General features: G+C 34.5%; 4 protein-coding genes across 4 annotated transcripts; 1 reads left to right on the top strand and 3 right to left on the bottom strand.

The window, feature by feature from the left end:
- Positions 1 to 1,641: 1,641 nt before the first annotated feature.
- Positions 1,642 to 2,461, bottom strand: LOC111413992 (peritrophin-1-like). The gene is made up of 2 exons (XM_023045139.2): positions 2,399 to 2,461; positions 1,642 to 2,337 (listed from the first exon to the last, which is right to left on the bottom strand). Exons 1-2 carry the CDS (start codon positions 2,403 to 2,405, stop codon positions 1,703 to 1,705), a joined length of 642 nt encoding a protein of 213 aa, XP_022900907.2. The 5' UTR covers positions 2,406 to 2,461; the 3' UTR covers positions 1,642 to 1,702.
- Positions 2,462 to 2,871: 410 nt separating this feature from the next.
- LOC139430366 (uncharacterized) lies at positions 2,872 to 6,230 on the top strand. The gene is made up of 2 exons (XM_071197224.1): positions 2,872 to 2,918; positions 4,484 to 6,230. The coding sequence occupies exons 1-2, from the start codon at positions 2,872 to 2,874 to the stop codon at positions 6,228 to 6,230; spliced, it is 1,794 nt and encodes a 597-aa protein (XP_071053325.1).
- Positions 6,231 to 8,371: 2,141 nt separating this feature from the next.
- LOC139430530 (peritrophin-1-like) lies at positions 8,372 to 9,137 on the bottom strand. The gene is made up of 2 exons (XM_071197636.1): positions 9,097 to 9,137; positions 8,372 to 9,036 (listed from the first exon to the last, which is right to left on the bottom strand). The coding sequence occupies exon 2, from the start codon at positions 9,021 to 9,023 to the stop codon at positions 8,430 to 8,432; it is 594 nt and encodes a 197-aa protein (XP_071053737.1). The 5' UTR covers positions 9,024 to 9,036; positions 9,097 to 9,137; the 3' UTR covers positions 8,372 to 8,429.
- A 3,008-nt stretch (positions 9,138 to 12,145) lies between these two features.
- LOC111413999 (chondroitin proteoglycan 2-like) lies at positions 12,146 to 16,559 on the bottom strand. Its single transcript, XM_071197223.1, has 5 exons — positions 16,546 to 16,559; positions 15,088 to 16,484; positions 14,954 to 14,960; positions 12,915 to 13,016; positions 12,146 to 12,853 (listed from the first exon to the last, which is right to left on the bottom strand). The coding sequence occupies exons 1-5, from the start codon at positions 16,553 to 16,555 to the stop codon at positions 12,225 to 12,227; spliced, it is 2,145 nt and encodes a 714-aa protein (XP_071053324.1). The 5' UTR covers positions 16,556 to 16,559; the 3' UTR covers positions 12,146 to 12,224.
- Positions 16,560 to 18,451: the final 1,892 nt, after the last annotated feature.

Here is an 18,451-nt window from a genome sequence, read left to right as displayed (position 1 = left end):
TTAACTTTCATCACCATCAGTTCCCTTTTCCGCTCAGTGTTAAACATAGGCCTAAACATAAGAGTCCTGGTATTGTAGGATGCGAGTATCACTTCCATTTGAAATTTAGGTATTGTTCTCGTCGAATTTTTATGACTCCATCAGGTGATCCCTCGTTTAGGGATGATAAATTGGTTCATAATTGGACAGATATTTAATTGGACATATAGAAAAGGAAGGGTAGTGTTAAAGATTTTTAAAAAACCATACTATATTCTACTTGAAAAACAAGTTTATATATTCTCGAAACAGTACTTGTGTTATTTTATTTTAAGAAATGAGATGTTAAGTCATTGTGTTCGTATAAAGATGTGTGGTATTTGTTTCAACTTTTAAGTAATAATTTGACGTGTCTTCTGAAGATGGTAATTTAATTACCGAAACCGGTCAAGACAAAAATTAAATAAAAGATATCACTTTGTATATAATCATTTTATTGTATAAATTATTATCTTCATGTCGACTACAATATTCTTGTGTATTTATGTGTAAAAAAAAGACTGATATTCAAAGTTCAATATCGCAAAAACGGTTAAGTTTAGGTTTAGGATGTGCTATATGAATCTTGTTTAGAATTTCGAGGTGAACTGAAATATAGAATAATATGCCTACAGGATGTTCCATTGAAGAAAATCCAACTTTGTTTCATCATTATGTTTTGACTCACCCTGTATGTTTTTAATTTCCCTTTATTGTAATAGATTTAAAAAAATACTAAACCTTTTGTGTCTTAACATGTTTCGCTGGCTATCTTGCTTTAGAAAATAACCGACCGTTTTATACATATCAGCGACTTGTATACAGACTTTACTAGGACTTACCAACATATCACCAGTTTTTTTATATAAACTAAACAGCTATGAGCTGTCAAAGTTGAGCCAAAAATGTACAGCCTCTAAGGGGATGAAATTCACCACCCTTTGATTTTTTATAAGAACTTTTTAATGCTATGGAATATTAACATAAAAAAATATGGGTTGTAAAGCTTATTCTTTAGTGGTGCTTTTTCTCTCTTTAGTATTTTCCTTAAAGTTTACAGTTTCCGTGTAGCTTAGAAGTTAACAGCTTTACAATCGATATTTTTTATAATATTATTCAATGGCGTTAAAAAGTTGTTTAACAAAATCAAAGGGGTTGTGAATTTCATCCCTTTAGAGGGCACTAGGAAAGTTTAAGGTATGGTTAAAAATAAGGTATTAACCGGTAGTACATAAATACAGAATTTTAAATTCTACGGTTTGCTCATACCCGAAATAAAAAATAAAATGTAAATTTTAGGCTCAACTTTGACAGCTCATAGCTCGAAAATAAAAGAGTTGCGATCCTATGTTTATATAAAAAGCTTGTGATAGTTTGGCATGTACTATGTCATACTAAAGTTTACCGATTAAAAACTGAACCACCCTGTGTATACTGACTTCCATAAAAATTGCGATACCTAGAATTAGTTGAATGATTTTATTGAAATTTTCGTTAACGATGTCTTTCATTAGAACAAACAAACGATTAAAATTTGAATAAAATAGTTCAATAAATTCTAGGTGTTGCAATTTTTATGGAAGTCAGTATAATTATAAACAAAATCAAATTATTAATGCATAATGATATTTTATTTATTTATTAGTCAATCAAATAATATAACATTTGTATGAAAGTAAATGTATTATTCACAGCCTGCATCAGCTGGCCAATCACAAACATTAAGTTTGGTGTTGAAATGAAGTCCATCTGGGCACGGCATATCATAGGCTACTCCCCAGTCACATTGGCAGAATCTGCCACAAGTTTCAGGGTGGGCAAAGTAATGAGGGAAATCACCATTTTCTTTTGGGCATGGATCATTTGGGCATCTGCCTTGACCGTTTCCATCGCCACTTTCGTCACTTTCGGAGCTAGAACTAGAGCTGGAGCTACCGGAATCTTCTTCAACATTGCCATCTCCTCCCTCAACTTCTTCTTCTTCATCACCTCCATCAACTACTTCTTCATCGTCATCCCCTTCATTGCTTTCGCTGCTGCTACTGCTGCTGCTGCTTCCACTGTCGTCTCCACCATCACCGTTGCATCCAGCTTTATCTGGCCAATCACAGACTTCCAATTCTTTGTTGAAATGTAAATCAGATGGGCAATCGAATTTGACGGGTTTTCCCCAATCGCATTTGTAAAAGACGGTGCAATCTTCATCATCTACCAAGAAATCAACTTTATCCGGGTTCATGTCGTCGGGGCATTCACCAACTGGGTCGGCTTTGGCATATTGGAAAGCCAATACAAAGGTGGCACATAACAAGAATGTAGCTAAAATGTAAAATATAAAGTTATAACTAAGCTTATTATATTGAAATTGTTATGGACTCACCTTTCATTTTGATATTTAGTCAAATTGCTGTGATGAAACAATTCAAATAATAATTTAAGTATGCGGCGGCCCTATTTTATAGCATAAATCAAAAAAAATACCGATAATTTAATTATAAAGAACAAATTGCTATAATTGCTAATTAATTAGTGTTGATAAAAGCGAGATAATTAATAATAGCCACTAGATATTAATCTATTGCTACCAACACAATAGTTCAATACATATAGTGTATACAAAGTTCATACAAAAAATATTAATGGTTATCGATCAATGAAACCGGATATAATATGATTTTTTTTCGCTTTGATGCAAGAGGCATACGTGCATCACTTGAAAATACATTTTTAAATAAAACATTTGAGTTATTATATTCTTCTTCCATTATTTCTCAAAATGATGTTGGCAGCCAAATACAAAGGAATTACTTTATAAAAACGGCGATATTTCTTAAACAACAGTCGATATGAAATATGAAAATCAATACAAAACTTTTTGGTGCTGTAAGCGAACGTGTGAGGTTAGGTTAGAGCATCTTATAATTTGAGTAACTTCTAAGTTACCCATATTATTTTATACAAAATTTAAAAAATAGCCAGTATAATTTAGTGTTTCAATGTGGCAATAGTTAGGAATTAAGAAACGAAATATTGTGAGGTTAGAAAGAAATATTTGAGATTAAGTTTAGCCAAATTATAAGTTTCCAGGACGGTTAATTTATTTTATATAAAATTTAAAAAAATTCTTGTTGAGTTTGGCGCATCTCGAGAATGTATTTGAAGTCAAAAATTATTCTCTCCTAAACAATTAGGAATTAAGAAATTAAATATTTTGAGGCTACAAAATTATAAACTTAAGGTTTGCCCACTATCCTTCATAGGGAATTTTAAAAATCGCCAATTTAATTTTATGCTTGCTGATAGTGTGGTTACAAAAAAAATGTTTGCTATCCAACTTGTATAAAAACAGTACGCTTTAAAATAATTTATTTTATATCATCTTCTTCTTCTCCTGATTCTTATGCCTGATGGCGTCGGATAAACCATTTTCCTAATCCTCCATCCACCTCTTACACTAATTCCTGGTTAACTCCTTTATATCTTCTAGAGTCTTCCCTCTCTTCTTCCCAACTTCTGCTATTCTTTCCTCTCACTTCTTCCTAGGTTTTCCCCTCTTTTTCTTATCCATATTCTTTGCTTCAAATACTTTTTTTACTATTGTGTTATGTTCCATTCTAATTACGTGGGCGTACCAGTTTAGTTGCTTTCTCTCTATTTTGCTGATTATCTCCTCTTGATCTACTCCCAGTCTTATTTCATCATTCCTTATCCTATCCTACTTTGTTTATTAATTTCATTTCCATTGCTGTGATCTTTCCTTCTTGTTTATCTTGGAGTGTCCATGATTCATTGTCTTATGTTAATATTGGGACTGCTACAGCGTTGTACACTTTCAATTTTATCTTTTTATCTATCTCCTTCTTCCCAAAAATTGTTCTGTTTAGAGTATGATATATACTGTTAAAGTATACTTACCCGCTTCATCAATCAATTGTTTGGACAATTCTTGCTCACTTAACTTAACCCACTTCTTTCGGTCCTACTTTACACGAATGCACCAATCATACATTTTAATAAAAATAAAGAAAATATTTAAAAATTGTACCTACGACGATTTAATAACGTTTGTGCACGCTGCGACTTGTTTCGACTAAAAATTACCAATACTGTGGAAGAATCACGTGATAGGTCATGTGACCACAACGAGAACTACATAGCGGGGTAGATACAATTTTAAATTTAGTTAGTTTACACCGAATTATTTGTATTGTACTTTTAATCAAAATACAGAGTTGGAAAGTGTAAAGTTACACTGTGAGAAATAAACAGATTAACACCGTATTTTTAACATCTTAACAAAGTTATTTTGACTCTGAAAAGAGTTGCAAGCTACTAGAATTTAGTTAAATTTACCACTTTTAGAAAGAGTTAAATCACTCCGTAACATTTTTAACAGTGTACGTTGTCTGATTTCCTTATTCTTCTTATTCGATTCGATCTTCTTATTCGATTTGCCAATTGAAAGAGTCGTTATCAACCGATCAAGCGTCCCATTAACAGAGGAGGAAACTAAAGTACTCGCCAAAGGCTTAAATTATGCAGTCGCTCCAAAGAGGGTTCCCAAAGAAGAAATTATATGTGAAGTGGAAGTGGCTATTCGCAGAATACCTGCAGTGAAAGCAGAGGAAATTCGTCAAGACATAGCGAGAGTGCTTAAAACAGCAATGCCACCAAAATCAAACTTAACAATAAACAAAAGAAGAGCACTACGAACGATAAGGGAAAAACCAGACATTATCATCCTACCAGCGGACAAGGGGAATGCGACCGTGGTTATGGACAGAAAAGAATACGACGACAAGATCAAGAGCCTTTTGGACACAGCCACCTATAAGAAAATAAAAAAGGACACAACCGAGATGATAGTAAGGAAGATGAAAGAACTGGTAAAATTCACAGAAATCCCAGCAGATCAACAAAAAAGCTTATTCGTACAGGCTCCAGTACCAGCAAGGATATATGGATTACCCAAAATCCATAAACCAGACGTCCCACTACGTCCTATTGTCAGTGCCATAAATTCTCCCACCTATCAACTAGCAAAACACCTTTCCAAGATTCTGTCTCCTTTTACAGGTAAAACAGTGGAATCTCTATTCACCAGAGTACCAGTCAAAGATGCCGTGGATGGTCTTCGCCAGAAACTTATCCCGGAGGGTTTGCCCAAGTATGTCCCAGGACTAGTGGAATACTGCCTATCGTCGACATATTTCAGCTGGAAGGGGGAATTCTACGAGCAATGCGAAGGAGCAGCCATGGGATCACCTCTGTCTCCTGTGATAGCCAATTTTTACATGGAGATGTTTGAAGAGGAGGCGCTAAAGAAGAGTCCTTGGAAACCGAAGCTATGGCTCCGTTACGTCGATGACACTTTCGTGATCTGGCAACATGGAAAAGAGCAACTCCAGGAATTTCTAGACCACCTCAATTCACAGCACCCCATGATAAAATTTACCATGGAAACAGAAAATGCAAAACAGTTGCCATTCCTGGATGTGTTAGTCACTAGGAAAACAGACGGGGGCATGAAACTGGGAGTATATCGAAAGAAGACACATACGAATAGGTACCTGCAGGCTTCATCCCACCACCACCCACAACAGAAGAGGTCCATGATTCAAGCCTTATTTCAGCGAGCAGAGAGGATATGCGATAAAGAGAACCTAAGAAAAGAAGAAAGATTCCTAGAAGATGTGCTGCAGAAGAACGGCTACACGATGAGAGATATCCGACGATCCACCAAACCACATAAACAGAAGGATGACTCGGTAAGTACGACACCAGCCGGTTTTATCTGCCTTCCTTACGTTTCAGGTGTGACGGACCGAATTGCGAGGCGTCTGAAGAAGAATGATATCGTGGTACGATACGGTACGGTCAGCAAAATACAAAACGCTCTTCCGATAGCCAAAGACAAACTAACCCCATTAAAGGGAGCTGGAGTCTACCGGCTATCTTGCAGTTGCTCGAAATATTACGTTGGCCAAACTGGACGTAACATCGAGTGCCGCATCAAAGAACACGAAAGAGACGTCCGACTAAGGAAGATCCAACAATCTGCAGTCGCAGAGCATTGCCACAAAGGAGGACACAGCATAGAGTTCGAAAAAACCAAAGTGCTAGCAAGAAACGGGCATTACTTCCAAAGATTGACGAGAGAGGCGATAGAGATTCATCAACATGGGAATAACATGAATAGAGAAGATGGCTGAAAACTCAGCCGCACATGGAAGATGTTGGTGAACTCAACGAAGCCTTCTCCACCCGGATTTGACAAAACAACTTAGTTGACAATTAGACACTAATTAGTTATTAATTACCTTTTCATGTATTTATTGTCAAATTTTAAAACGAATTCGTCACTTCGAACTTGTTTCTGAAGAAGGTTGCAACATGGCATCCGAAACGTCAAACATTTTTTCAAAAAACGCACGGCTTAACCCGAAAGATTTTAGGTCTAGTGTTAGTTCTAGTTTTAGTTTAATGTATAATAATTGTTGGGTTGGATTGGAAAAATGTTGAAACAAAACTTATATTTTCGGCGTAACCTAAAAGACTTCATATGATAATACTTCTTATATCCTTTGTTCCTTAATAAAAATTTCTTTATTTATTTTGTATGAATGTAAAAATATCACTGATTGAATTCAATTCTTTTCGAAAAAGTTACGAATTAGGAAATGAAACTTTCTGGTTTATTTAAAAGGACCTTACTAATAGATTAATTATATGGAAAATTTTCTGCCTGATAACAACAATCATTTATGCAATGAAAGAGTAAAAAGCAACAAAGTATCAATACTGCCATCTATGATAATGGAATAGTCATAATTAAAACATAGTAAAGATAACACTACATAAAACCAGAAGCCACTCTTACATATGGAAAATGTAGCAAATAATTCTTAATGACATTTCAGTATACCAAAGTATCAAAGTTGTGAAACACATTATAAGAATAGAATAGATAAGATATTTTATATGTTTTAGTAGAATACGTAGTACGTAGGGACATTGGCGATAATATTGCCATCTTATACTTAGTATATAAACGAACTTTAACAATTTTCACGAATGTTGGCAGCCAGTGCTTATAGGATGGTGTATAATATATATTGTATATTCATATGTTGTTATATATTTTTGGTAATAATGTAAGTAGTAGCTATCGTTATTCTTACCAGAAAAATGCCTAGAAGTAAGCAAGATATAACATGGCTGCGTTAGATGTTGGCGCATTGAAGGGAATTTTGAAAGAAGTTACATATAATAATGCAAAAGTGCGAACCGCAGTTAAAATATTTCGAATGGTTACAAATTGAGAATAATGCACAGGGAAATCCAAATAATATAGCTTATGTTTACATAGCAAAAAATGATAGGTACCCATAAAGTGTTTTTTTTAAACGAAGAACTCCAGTTAGTCGATTATTATTTACATGCCGCTCGATTTCACCATGGTCTCACAAAAAGAGAAACTCGCGTTTGAATTTGCTCATGAAAACCACATTAACATACCAAATAGTTGGACCGAAAACAAGACCGCCGGAGAAATGTGGTTAAGAGGGTTAAGAAAACGGTATACAAATTTGAGTTTACGAAAACCAGAGGCGACGTGTCTTTCCCATGCTACCAGCATTAATCGGCAGACTGTGTCATGTTTTTGCAATAATATTCAAGATGTAATGATTAGATACCAATTTCCTCACAGTAAAATTTAAAATTTAGATGATACTGGTAATTCCACTGTTCACACACCACCCAAAATTTTATCATCAAAAGGTGTTAAGCAAGTAGGAAATGTTACATCCGATGAAAGAGAAGTTAACATTACTATTGTCTAACCGTGATTAGACATGACACTTCAGACAGGTGATTTACCAAAGAACGCAGACAAACCAAAAACTATCAAACAGTCAAGATGAAAAAGACTTAAGCGTAGCTAACTGTAACTCTTTTGCAAAGTCGACGAATAAAGAAAGTAGTGCATGCATATCCAAGTCACAATGCATTGCTGGATCGGCTGCTGCAAGCTGGACCTGGAGTATTGCCTTAACTTCTTCTTCAGTAGAAGCTCTTCGACCATTTCCAAAGTCCGTGCCGAGAATAGTACAATAAGAAAGAAAAAAAGGTAAAACGCGTATTTACTGATTATGTCCTGAAAAGAACATAATTAAATATGAAAAGAAAAAGAATCCTACCCCATTTCATTGTAAACATTGTATACAAAAGTCTAAGGAACCTGTTAGTATATTTGGAAATTTTAAAACATTGTGCTTTTAGAAAAAGAATTATATTTCAAACTAGATCAAATGCTTTAATTGAATGATTATTAACAAAAACAAATTATTAATGCATAATTAAATTTTATTTGTGTTCAGATAAGTAACATTTTTATGATAATAAGTATATTATTCACATCCTGCATCAGCTGGCCAATCGCAAACATTAAGGTCGGTGTTGAAATGAAGACCATCTGGGCATGGCATATCATAGGCAACTCCCCAGTCGCATTGGCAGAATCTACCACAGGTTTCTGGGTGGGCAAAGTAATGAGGGAAATCACCATTTTCTTTTGGGCACGGATCATTTGGGCATTTGCCTTGACCGTTTCCATCGCTACTTTCGTTACTTTCGGAGCTAGAACTAGAGCTGGAGCTACTGGAATCTTCTTCAACATTGTCATCTCCTCCTTCAACTACTTCTTCATCGTCATCCCCTTCATCGCTTTCGCTACTGCTACTGCTGCTGCTACTTCCACTGTCATCTCCACCATCACCGTTGCATCCAGCTTTATCGGGCCAATCACAGACTTCCAATTCTTTGTTGAAATGTAAATCAGATGGGCAATCGAATTTGACGGGTTTTCCCCAATCGCATTTGTAGAAGACGGTGCAATCTTTATCATCTACCAAGAAATCAACTTTATCCGGGTTCATGTCGTCGGGACATTCACCAACTCGTCGGCTTTGGCATATTGGAAAGCCAATACAAGGGTGGCACATAACAAGAATGTAACTAAAATATAAAAATAAAGTTGTAGCTAAGTCTATTAAATTAAAATCGTTATAAACTTACCTTTCATTTTGATATGTAGTCAAATTGCTGTAAACGAACAATTCGAATAATAATTTAAGTGTGCGGCAACCCTGTTTTATAGCATAAACCCAAAAAAATGACGATAATTTAATTCTAAATAACAAATTACTATAAGTGGTAATTAATTAGTTTTGATTAAAGTAAGATAATAATTAATAACAGCCAATAGGTTTTAATCTGCTACCGACACAATAGTTCAATACTTATAGAATTTTAAAACTAAAGAAAAATGTGAATTGTCATCGATCAACGAAAATTATATTGTCCAATTGTTGGCATTAATTAAATATTTTTAGCTATTTACTAAAATTTCCTTCGAGCTTCATTAACATATCTGCAAGAATTTAATCGTTTCATTGCAAATGTCCAATATCCAACTCTTCTTCATCATTCATAGGATTGAACGAGGGTGAGGCAGAGTATAAACAAACACCTGTACAAATCAAACCTCATCAGCAATGTAATCTTTAATTTTTTGACGTAAAAATGTTGTAATATATTTGCGATTCTTTTTCTCAAAAACTAGCTGAGGAAAAAGTTTCAATTTTGAACAGAATAAGAAAATATGTCCGAGAGATATTTTAAGGCAAAGGGCTTGTAGGTAAACATCGAGAAGACAAAGGTCATGAAGTTCTGCAAAGGTGGGAGAAGAATGGATGTAGGAGGGAAGAGAGATAGAGGAAGTGAAGGAGTATACATATTTGGGATATGGGTTCTCGGACGATAATAAAGTTGGGTCGCAAGTTAGGGCGATGGAAAGAAGAGTGAAGAAGCGATGTGGGAAAAAGAAAGGTTATGTTTGAAAGCGGATAAGTATGAGAATGGAAAGAACAAGGGTTACTGGAGGATGTACAAACAAGGTATTGGAGATGGGTATTGGAGTTGGCAAGGGAGACTTCAGCCTATATAGTGAGGGAAGAGGTTACAGTGGATGGAAGCTGGGAGAAGAGCAGTGAAGTACGAGGAAAGGATAGAAAAAGGACTGCATTGCAGGATCTTGGGAGAGTGCTGCAGGGAAATTAGGGAGAGGAGTAATTTTTGACATCCTAACGTTTGTACAAGAACTTGATGCACAAGATTTCAAAAAAAGACTAGAATTTTTGGAATGGGCATTAAAAAATGTTCAACAAGAATATATTTTGTTGATTATCTTTTATTCACCGATGAGGCGACATTCCTTAAAAATTACTCGCCATAATCTTCATTTCTACGATACTGTCAATTCTAATTTTAGACGATTAGTAGACCACCAAGATCGATGGTGCTTAAATGTCTGGGCAGGAATTATCTGGGTAGGATCTTATTTGAATTTTTTAGAAAATCAACTGCAGGCTCTTTTAGAAGATGTTTTACTAGACGTTCGGCAAAGATTGTGCCTTACGATGCTTCAGAAAAATATAGGGTGTTCCATTTAAAATAACAAAGTTATGGCTCACCAAACATTGCATAAATTAATTGCTTCTGGTAAACACTCTGTATAATAACATCCAATAGTATTAACGGTGATCGAAACACCCAAGCTTTATTTATCGACATGCCAAATTGCAATCTTCAATATTTAATAATAATGCTGCCTTGCATTCAAAAATTGAAAACAATATATGCAGTTGTAGCATTTAAGACAGCTAATCAGCGCATGTAAAAAAATATATCTACAAATACATATATTAAGTTGAGTACGGTCCTCGAATAGTAAAACACCCAGTATAGCTGAAAATAATTTTAATGGATGCAGCTTTGATGGTAATATATGATAACATAAAAACATTTTTTTATATTTTCAACAGTAAAGCCACTATCTTTCGTCGCTGCATTATTGACTCACCCTGTATATGTATATTGCTATAAAATTGTGAATATTTTTGTATAGAATAAAACGCTCATTATTTGTATCAAGGAATGTTAGGTAAGGTTAGTTTTGTTTTGAAATGTTAATCATTCCGTGACATAATGGTAGGTAAGTGTCGGTATCTGGTTCACAATATAATAAGATAATAATAAAATGTTAATAAAATAATAATGATTTTGTATTGTAACATGATGTTATATGTCGTGTACACAGCATGCTACAGCCACTTTCCCTCCTATAAAGACTAATCAAAGAGGAAGATGGTTGTAAAAAAAAATCGTACTTAAAAATTGAAACAAAATTGATTTTATCGCTTTGGTGACATGTTGAGTTTTCTTTTAAAAGGAATGCTGGTTTAAGATTGTTGATGTTAACAGTTAGTTCCTGGTTGTTTTTGAAAATTACAAAATATTTCGCAAATTTTTTTATTACTTTAAATGGGCTTTCATATCTTGGAGTTAAAGAGGGTTGAATCACATTAATTTTGACAAAGGCAAATTTTGAATTGAATAAATGGTTTTTGTTTTGAATGAAAAACTGTGTATAGTGGTTTCAAAGAAGATAATGTTTCATTAAACTAGATAGCAATGGATCAGATTCCAAAGGGTATTGATTATTAATAAAAAATTCTCCAGGAAACGTAAGTGGTTGACCGTATACTAGTTCGGCAGATGAACAACCTAGGTCTTGTGTCAGTAAGGTTAGTTTTATTTTCTGCAACAGGACAAAAAATGACGCCGCGAAAATTTCAACAACCTCAATATCATGATACGAATTACAGTCGGTGTATATGTATACGTAACAGTCTGCTATGGCAATTGAACCATCGTGGTGGAGGACGCCTTTACTATGACGAGTTATCATCACAGTAAAGTCAAAAGTGCTCTGCCAGTTAAAACTAATATTTTAAATATGGCGCTAATTAGAATGGAACAGGCGAATGGTATTGTGATATTTTTGTTATTAAAAGAGAAATTAATGTGCACGATTAAAAGAAAAAAAGAAAACAAGATTCTGGATATCATTAACTGATATCTAAATAACAAATGTGGACGTCCGTAATTCCTCACGATTACTATATAACAAATGAATTTGTTCCATTTGTTGAATCATATAATTGTTTTTATAATTGCAAGTGAAGTACTTCTTTTAACTTTAACTAATATTTTTCAAATAAAATTCAATCAACAACGTTCTTATTCAATAACCATATTTACATTTATTTAAATAATATAACAATTTTCATAAATCAGATATATTATTCACAGCCTGCATCAGCTGGCCAATCACAAACATTGAGTTCGGTGTTGAAATGAAGTCCATCTGGGCATGGCATATCATAGGCAACTCCCCAATCGCATTGGCAGAATCTACCACAAGTTTCAGGGTGGGCAAAGTAATGAGGGAATTCACCGTTTTCTTTTGGGCATGGATCATTTGGGCATCTTCCTTGACCGTTTCCATCACCACTTTCGTCACTTTCGGAGCTAGAACTAGAACTGGAGCTACTAGAATCTTCTTCAACATTGTCATCTCCTCCCTCAACTTCTTCATCATCACCTCCTTCAACTACTTCTTCATCGTCCCCTTCATCGCTTTCACTGCTGCTACTGCTGCTGCTACTTCCACCGTCATCTCCACCATCACCATTACATCCAGCTTTATCTGGCCAATCACAGACTTCCAATTCTTTGTTGAAGTGTAAACCGGATGGGCAATCGAATTTGACTGGTTTTCCCCAATCGCATTTGTAAAAGACGGTGCAATCTCCATCATCTACCAAGAAATCAACTTTTGCCGGGTTCATGTCGTCGGGGCATTCACCAACTGGCTCGGCTTTGGCATATTGGAAAGCCAATACAAAGGTGGCACATAACAAGAATGTAACTAAAATTTAAAAAATACAGTTTTAGCTAAGGCTATTAAAATAAAATCGTTATAAACTTACCTTTCATTTTGATGCTTAGCCAAATTGCTGTAATAGAACAATTCGAATAATAATTGAGGAAGGTACTACCCGATTTTATAGCAATATTAAACGCAAAAAATTCTAGATAACTATTATGATAATTGCCAATTAATTAGTTTTGATAGGTATAGATATTAATCTTTACTATCAATCTACTAGTTAAATACATATGGAGTGTGAAAAATACGATTATGAAGTGCTAGAAATAATCGTATCAATGAAATTTTCTAGTATCAAATTATCATTTCAATAACAATGATTACTATGATAAGATTTCAATGTCAAAATTAATTTCCTAAAGATCTCTCTAATTTCCTTGTTTCTAATTTCAATTTCTGTTGATTAAAAGTAGTTGAAAAAACTGAGTATAGACACCAATCTACACTCTTTACCATCAAGATCAGTGATAACTGATCTTGACAACCTACAGTAAACAAAACTAACCAACACCAATCCACCCGCGGAAAGGAATCTTGGAATAGGTCAGGTTTGTTTCATCACAAACCAAACCAAACCTGACGTATAGTAGCAGAGTGAACAAGTATTGCACAAAGTACCAGTTTTAAATCATCAATCAGCGATCAAATTTGGACACTAATGTTGGTGGATAATCCACTAAAAGATTCCTGCAAGGAGAGCTCAATAACTAATGCTAGTTGTGAAGAAGTGCAACACTAAGCCAACCACAATAACGTCTATTTGCTACAGTCGTTTATATATATATATATATATATCGATTAAAACGCATCTAAGATTTAAAACGACATCAAACTACTTGAGTGATTACGTGCTTGAATCGGTTTCCTATAACGTTATTTTCCTCACGTACACGCTCAAAATGTCTTAGATCTGGCCAATATATACCTCTCGATAGGTTCTGCATACTTACACTACAATGAATCCATGATCAACTTATTCACTCCACACTGCACAGTAACGCATACCTAAGTTTCTTTTTTCCGCGTCATCAACATAGTAACTCCAACATATCCACCACTCAGCACCTTAAAATCTACAATCAACACCATACAATCCACACTCAGCCCCTTAATCAGTTCACCACACACATATCTCAAGGCTCCTGATCTCTAATCCTCAGACTCCTTACCTTTTCCAACAACACCTGCGCATCCTTGAATCTTATATGTATACACTGAATATATTGAGTGAATGACTTTTGTTCGAATACGTTATAAGTGCGTTACCAACACTTAAAAGTGAAGAGCAATTTGCACCATAACTTCTAAGTTGTCCATTCTCAGCGACTTGAATTCTTCAAAACACATATTAACAATACTAAATAAATACTCGACGTTGAGAAATATGTAAATAATTTATGTATTTTAACACTACGGATTGTGAGTCAGGTTCGAATAATCAATAATCTTGTAATCAAAGCAATCTTTCATTAACTAGGTACTCGACTATCTTGTAAACTTCGCTTTGTTATTACTGTTACTATTGATAAGATGATTCATTCTTCGATGAGACGTCATCTTGTTCACCACCTTTTACTACAAAGAGAAGATTTCAAAAGAAGATATTCGTCTATTTTTTTTTAATGCCTGATTACTTAGTTTTTGGAGAAATATTATTGGAAAATTACAATTTTTTTCTTTTAATTGAATGCTTTTTGAAATTATCTTGTTTTTATCAGCGCCGTGAATTACAAATTTTTAAAAAAGTAAAAGTTGTTATAGTAATTAATGTCAGAGGAAATCGCTTGAAGTGTTTTTAATTAAACTGGGATGTAGGAACTAATACTACTAATAGATATTAGTTTTTTTTAATATTTTGATATCAATTATATTCCCATGAAAACCATTCTAACATTTACAAAAACATCTTGTGTGTTAAACAATGAGTAGGTAATCTCAAACTGTAAAACAACATGTGGTAGTATCAATAATTATCGGTAATACTACTTGTTGTCGGTTAAAGCGCATCCAATGATGTGGTATGTGGCCTTCAAAAACAGTATCTTGCCAAAATCTTAAGTAGTATGGATGCAATATTACCGGATATCTAATTAAACACATGAATACAAAATAAATTCAAAATAAAATATACAATTATGCTGTATCATCTTTATTATATTATTTGGTTATTACTAAACGTATAATTCATTTAGATCATTAATAAGAAATTATGCATGTGGACATTTGGCATCAGCAGGATAATCACAAACATTCAAAACGGGGTTGAAATGTAAACCAGTAGGACATGGCATATCATATGCTACTCCCCAATCACATTTGCAATATCTATCACAAACCTTAGGATGGCAATGGAAGACGGGGAAATCACCATTTTGAGATGGGCATACCACGCTAGAGCAATCATCACCAGGAATTGGAGATGTCACTGGTGTTTGAGTGAAAGTTGTAGTGGTTTCATCGGTTAATACGTCATCGGTAGTTGGATCAGGTTTTGGGGTGGTAGTTGGAAGTGGGGCTCCATTGCAACCAGCATTTTCAGGCCAATCACAGACGTTTAATTCGGTGTTAAAATGTAATCCAGCTGGGCATGGCATGTCGTGAACTGTACCGTAGTTATCGCATTTACAATATCTTCCACAATCTTTAGGATGTGCGTGGAATACTGGGTATTGGCCAGGAGTGTAAGGACAAGTCACTGATGCACAATCTCCAGGTTTAGGAGTGGTTATAGTGGGTGTTTGGGTTGTTGGCGTTGGTGGAGCTGGAGTAGTTTTTTCAGTGGTAGTTGTCTTTGTAGTGGTAGTCGAACCTCCATTACATCCAGCATTTTCTGGCCAATCGCAAACATTTAAGTCGGTATTGAAATGTAATCCAGCTGGGCATGGCATGTCATGGACAATACCGTAGTTATCGCATTTACAATATCTTCCACAATCTTTAGGATGTGCGTGGAAAACTGGGTATTGACCAGGAGTGTAAGGACAAGTCACTGATGTACAATCTCCAGGTTTAGGAGTGGTTATAGTGGGTGTTTGGGTTGTTGGCGTTGATGGAGCTGGAGTTGTTTTTTCAATGGTAGTTGGTTTTTCAGTGGTAGTTGTTTTTGAAGTGGTAGTCGAACCTCCATTGCATCCAACATTTTCTGGCCAATCGCAAACATTTAATTCAGTATTAAAATGTAATCCAGCTGGGCATGGCATGTCATGAACAGTACCGTAGTTATCGCATTTACAATATCTTCCACAATCTTCAGGGTGAGCGTGGAAAACTGGGTATTTTCCAGGTGTGTACGGACACGTTACGGATTCACAGCTTCCAGAGTTAGGGGTGGAATGAGGTTGTGTAGTTGGATTTGTCGTCCCAGTAGTAGATCCAGCTGATCCACTACATCCCGCGTTTTCTGGCCAATCACAGACATTTAATTTAGAGTTAAAATGTAAATTAGAGGGGCAGGTGTATAGTACAGGTTTCCCCCAGTCACATTTATAGAATTTATTGCAGTCTTTATTATCGATAAGGAAGTCTACGTAAGCACCATTAGTACTTGGGCATACTCCAACAGGATCCGCACCAATTCCAACGATACTCAAAAGACCTAAAGCAGCTATAGCTACAAATAAAATATAAAAATTATATTAGCTACAAATATTTTTCATCAAATTGTTTCTTACCTCTCATCATTGTATTGAACTGCTCAGAAGGAGCTAAACTTTGAGTAGACAACGAATTTGAAACGATTTATATACACACAAAATATTTTTTCTTATTGCAATTATTGAGAAATCTAATCATTATCAAGGATTTATTCTATAATGTTCATCCGGTTTTCATGATTGATGCATTATTTGTTAAAACATTTGTGTACACACATAAACGGATTAAAAATCGTTTAAAAAGTATTTTTATTTGATTATAGAAGCGGCAACAGACGTACAAACAATTCATAATTCAATTTGTTATATGTTTTGATACACACAGTATTGTGCTAGCAAATGTTGAAGTAAACAACAAATATTTATTGTTCAATTATGCACCCTTTATAAAAAATAAAATTTAAATATCTCAATACAATTCAGTACATCTACACAGAACTGCACAATATTAAGTGTAATCAGACAATATCAATTAATTACCTGTAATAATTAACCTTGAGGACCAATTAAAAAAATATATATTGATTAATTTTATTAATGTAAATCGTCATGAAATAGATATCACTAACTGAGAGAGTAACAATAAAGATTTGTACTTTCAGAAAATTAGAAAAGTAGAAGATAAACAAGCCTTAAAACTCCAAAAAAAATGACAAAACTACAGTCCCAGACATAAGTTGTAGATTACAAAAAAGTCTTCGACTGCGTATAACACCTAACGCTTGCAGATATCCTAAGAAGACGCTAAACTTTATAGCTGAGAGATCACTGGAATTGCTCCGAACGGCAACATCAATAGTCATAATCGCCAACCTTTGTCCTATGACAAAGGTTGGCGATAAATAAAAAAGTATAGATAAATAAGGATAATTTTAAAATGTAATGGATATAGTTAATAGTTTAATTTAGTTCAGTTTTAAGGAATTTTTATTATTTTATTTTTGCATAGTATTGAAAACGTGTAGTTCACTGAAGAGTCGAAAACATCATATTGAATTGCAATATGCTGACGACACAAGTGTCAGTGAACTACTCGTTTCCTGTCAACTACAATTAGTTCTCTATAGACAATCAATCATAGACTATCGTTAAGAACTTATCGATATTTGTTAAGTTACTTATAAATAAAATGGATTAAAATTAATTAAAGTCTTTTCAATAAAACATAGAAAACCATAAGATCACAAATTATTACATGGTGATCCTGCCAGGAATATGAACGTTTTATAAAAATATAATATTAATACCAGCTCAAATTTTTTTTAAGATCACTGTATTGTTTTATGCGGTTAAGGGGCGCCGACGAAACACAACGGTCAGAATGAAACATGGGTACCTTTAGCGACGTACTGGCATAACAGTGAAGTCGGTGAAACACTACCCAATCCTAACCGTAACGGTTACGTTTAAGCCTAAAATCACGTTTTTAAGTTAAAAAGGAAACAGTGACCATATAATTATTCTGCTTATAGGATGCTGTACGTCGGGACATTAGTTTTGTTCTCGGGCCATGTCCTAAGGTATAATATTGTATATTAATTTGTTGTTATATATATTTGTGGTAATAGTGAAGAAATAAAGTCTATCGTTATTCTTCCCAGAAAAATGCCTAAAAGTAAGCAAGATAAAACAAGGCCTGCGTTAGATCTTGGCGCACTGAAGTGAATTTTGAAGGAAGTTACAGATAATAATGGAAAAGTGCAAATCGCAGCTAAAATGTTTGCATTTTTCAAAACTACCCTCTTTCGTCATGTTACACCGTCTAGAAATTGACAATAATGCACAGGCAAATCCAAATAATACAGGTTATGTCTATATAGCAAAAATATACTCACTCATAAAGTGCTTTCTGTGAATGAAGAACTCCAGTGAGTCGTTTATTATATACATGCCGATACATGCCATCATGGTCTCACAAAAAGAG

This window comes from Onthophagus taurus, chromosome 7 (genome assembly GCF_036711975.1).
Source record: "Onthophagus taurus isolate NC chromosome 7, IU_Otau_3.0, whole genome shotgun sequence".
NCBI classification, from domain to species: domain Eukaryota; kingdom Metazoa; phylum Arthropoda; class Insecta; order Coleoptera; family Scarabaeidae; genus Onthophagus; species Onthophagus taurus.
This window is presented reverse-complemented; position numbering and strand designations above follow the sequence as displayed.

Coding starts and splice junctions, on each gene's coding strand:
- LOC139430366 (XM_071197224.1), top strand. CDS start 2,872: ATGAAAATCAATACAAAACTTTTTGGTGCTGTAAGCGAACGTGTGAG. Junction 2,919..4,483: donor GCTGTAAGCGAACGTGTGAG/GTTAGGTTAGAG, acceptor GCCAATTGAAAG/AGTCGTTATCAACCGATCAA.
- LOC139430530 (XM_071197636.1), bottom strand. CDS start 9,023: ATGTGCCACCCTTGTATTGGCTTTCCAATATGCCAAAGCCGACGAGTT.
- LOC111413999 (XM_071197223.1), bottom strand. Junction 12,854..12,914: donor GCTAAGCATCAAAATGAAAG/GTAAGTTTATAA, acceptor TTTAAATTTTAG/TTACATTCTTGTTATGTGCC.